General features: G+C 37.6%; 1 protein-coding gene across 1 annotated transcript; it reads right to left on the reverse strand.

The window, feature by feature from the left end:
- Positions 1 to 294: 294 nt before the first annotated feature.
- On the reverse strand, positions 295 to 1,785 carry LOC111403724 (UDP-glucuronate 4-epimerase 1-like). Its single transcript, XM_023032330.1, has one exon. The coding sequence runs from the start codon at positions 1,625 to 1,627 to the stop codon at positions 329 to 331; it is 1,299 nt and encodes a 432-aa protein (XP_022888098.1). The 5' UTR covers positions 1,628 to 1,785; the 3' UTR covers positions 295 to 328.
- Between the last annotated feature and the right edge of the window lie 2,015 nt (positions 1,786 to 3,800).

Raw genomic sequence — 3,800 nt, forward strand, 5'->3', positions numbered from 1 at the left:
TATTTGACTTCTTTTCTTACAGATGGACCTCACTCTTCTCCTAATGGTCAAAAATCAATCTCAAAATCACTTCCAAACAGACCCTAAATTTCATTTTTCTCTATCCTATTTTCAGTCACACAATTTTCTATAAAATAATATTACATATGTAAATAGAAAACTTTTTCTTCTTTTAACCACTCATTTTTCAAAAAAATATATATATATATTATTCTACCCATTTTAATTTCTTGCAATGGGGGCCAAACGGAGGCTAAAGTTCTGTTTTTTTCATTATAAAGAAGATGGGGGGAAAACGCCAAAATATGAAAAAGGAGAATTCAAATAATCACATTACAAACTTTCCGTGATTATAGCCATAATATGATAGATACCACCTAACAAACTTCTTCAACCCGGTTTGCAAATCGGTTGAGGGCTTGTACCCTAACTCGGTTCCGGCCGAACTTATATTTGCATGAGTGAATGGAACGTCACCGTTTCCTGGCATTTCAATAATATTCTTCTTTGCCTTCTTCTTCAAATGTTTTTCCAATATACCTACCATCATCGGCACCGTCACCGGCGACTTGTTACCCAAATTGAAGATCCGATACTGAGCCGGACCCCGTTTCTTCCCGCCCGACCCGGTACTCCTCTTCGCTGTATCCAATGAAGCTACACAACCCTTCACAATGTCATCAATATACGTAAAATCCCGGGCCAAGTTGACCCCGTTCTTTCCCCTGTAAACCGTTATCGGCTTCCCCAGCAGAATGTTCCTGGTAAACGAAAAGTACGCCATGTCGGGTCTTCCCCACGGGCCGTAAACAGTGAAGAACCGCAACCCGGTAATCGAGAGTCCGTATATGTGATTGTACGTGTGGGTTATTTCTTCTCCGGCCTTCTTCGTGGCGGCATAAAGAGAAGCGGGTTGGTCTGTCTTATCCGATTCGGAAAAGGGAACCTTTTCGTTCAACCCGTAAACGGAGCTCGAACTGGCCCATGTAATTGCGGGTTGTGGGTTGGCATTTTTGCATGCTTCAAGAAGTGTAACCAAGCCTGCAATATTGCTGTGCACGTAAGAATTCGGATTCTCCATGGCGTATCGAACCCCGGCCTGTGCCGCCAAGTGCATGACGTGCGAGAAAGCCACAATGTCAAAGAGTTTTGCTAACATGCGCTGGTCGTTGACGTCACCCTCCACGACAAAGATATTATGGGAATTGAGAAGACTTTGTCTTGCCTTTTTCAACGTGGGATCGTAATAATTGTTGAAATTATCCAGGCCAACAATGCCGTCACCACGTTTCTTCAATGCTAGGGACACGTGGGTGCCAACGAAACCGGCGGCACCAGTGACGAGGACGGATAAACCATTTAGGCGGTGAATCTGCGCAGAGGCGCGGACCTGTTTCTCCCACTGTATACCGCCCCAGGCGCTGGACAAATACTTGCTGCTGGAATCCACAAAAGATTGGAAACTCAAGTACGACGCCGTTAACACCACCAAGAAAAGAGCCCACAAGAACATCGTACTGGTGGAAGCGAAACACCGGTGGAACTGTCTGTGCATTGTGTGGGATTTATCTTTAAACTTCCCCGGCGTTGATGGAAGAAACAATGCTTCTCCGGCCAAAGAAGGCATTTTTACAATCGGGAAAACAAGAATCTAATTCTTGATTATGAAATTCGAAATATTAGTAAGTAAAATTGAGAGGGCCTTCTTGTTTTGGGAAAGAACAGGTGCAGTGAATTGCAGGAGGAAGAGGGGGGGTGCACCTGCAAAGGGGGATGAATTTAAGAAGGCTGTAGCCTGAAAAAGAGAAGTCACGAGTAAATTAGTAATTATATATATATGAAAGCGTCATCAAAGGACGTAAAAAGAAAGGGGAGGGAGAGAGGGAGAATTTTCAATGTGGAGAAGAAAATTCTACGAATGAGTAGAGATTTGAATATCAGAAAGATTTTTCTTTTTTTTTAAGACTTCTTATTGGAGAGATGAAAGGGTGAGAGAAAATTGCGGGAGACAATGGATTTTATTAGTTAGATTTGTAACACATTTTTTATTTTTCATTTTTTTTTATTACTTTGGTTCTAATTCATTTAAATAAAATGTTTGAATGGAGCTCCATTTTCATTTTTTCTTTTTTTTTTTTTTTCAAATTCATTTTCAATCCGATATTTTTTCACTAAAATAATTTCGTACATAGATTCAAAACTTTTTACTTATTTTTTAACCACACATTATCCAAAAATTCACCATTACAAAGCTCATTTTCACAACAAATGGTGCTAATCAATAACTTAATTAAAATGGGAGTAACTATTATCATGTCATGAAAATTTAAGGGTACGTTTGGCCAGGTGTTTGTAAACATGCTAAATAAATGGTGAAAAAATGGATAATACTTGTCGCTTTTAAGAATTATACGGCTGGATAAAAAAGTAGTTTGACCAAAATTATTTTTGATGAAGACGTTTATAAACACTTAGAATCCATGAGCCAAACAAATGCTAAAAGAAAGAGAAACTAGCAAAGGTTGTGGAAACCAGAAGCAATTCAGAGTCGGGGTTATTTAAAATTCACTGTATGATAGTGTTTGATGTCTATAAATTTTAGCAAATGTATGTAATCGTGATCTTGTTCGAATCAATATATTTTCAACCTAACCATAATGTCACCATGTTTGATTCTTATTCGTGTTGCACAATTGTTCATATAAATGTACAGTAATTTACACGTAATTAATTGGATTTTTAAAGTGTGTGACCTATGGAAACTATGAGTCTGGTTTTTATCCAATTCGATTTTAAAGGAATAGTTGATTAGTCAAACAAGTTCTGTATATTCATTAAGTAAGAATACTCATTGTCGTAAGCTACTGACGATTCTAGCCCATTAGCATCTTCCAAAACCTACGACGTTAAAAAACATTAAATTTAACAAATTATAATAATTCTGTATAGTAAAGAATAACATGATACAGAAGTTCCAACAAACACATCAACAGTATCAAAAATAAAATAATTCAAGCCCACTGACTTCATGATGTGTCATTAAAACGAATCTGCTCCCTTTTAAGGTGTTTAAAAATAATCTTCTCCCAAGATAAACAAATTTCGTTTCTTACGAGAGAAGTGCAGATAATCGTCTTCAATGACAGTATCAAAATTTAGAAAAAAAGGAAAGTGAGATTCAAAGTGGGAATACAGCGAAAATAGTGTAAATTTTCTGAATCAAGACAGGTTATTTATGGACTTATTTGTGTTCATTCGGATACTCTACAAACCTTTCAAAAATAGAGGTGATTGTTCCGATAACCATTAAAAAATGAACAAACATATATGTTCGGACTAAAATATTATGTCTATTACATCGGTTAACAGATGTCTATTACGATGTACTTAGACGATCATGGATAGAAAATTCGTGAAAACAAGCCAACAGTCGAGGTTTTAATTAGTGTAACAAATAATTTTACTAAGTACCCAAGAATTTGATTAATTGTAATTTGGCTAAAAAACTTAAATAAATTTTGTCCAAAAATATATATGTATGATAAAGATCAACATGCACACGGACATGGGCTCGGGCTTGTGCACGTGTTGAGCCAATTGAACAGCGACGGTATGTTAGGAATGTCAACGAGTCGAGCCGAACCAAAACTCAAGGTTTGGGCTCGGTTCGAGAAAAATGGTGGGAGCTTTATTCGAGCCCAAGCCAAGACGAGTTTTTTCTTGGCCAAAATTTTTTGGCTAATCCGAACTTTTGGCTCGGGTCTTACATAGCTTAGTCAGGCCGAGGCGATCAAGTTAGG

Source organism: Olea europaea, chromosome 11 (genome assembly GCF_002742605.1).
Source record: "Olea europaea var. sylvestris chromosome 11, O_europaea_v1, whole genome shotgun sequence".
Taxonomy (NCBI): domain Eukaryota; kingdom Viridiplantae; phylum Streptophyta; class Magnoliopsida; order Lamiales; family Oleaceae; genus Olea; species Olea europaea.

Coding starts and splice junctions, on each gene's coding strand:
- LOC111403724 (XM_023032330.1), bottom strand. CDS start 1,627: ATGCCTTCTTTGGCCGGAGAAGCATTGTTTCTTCCATCAACGCCGGGG.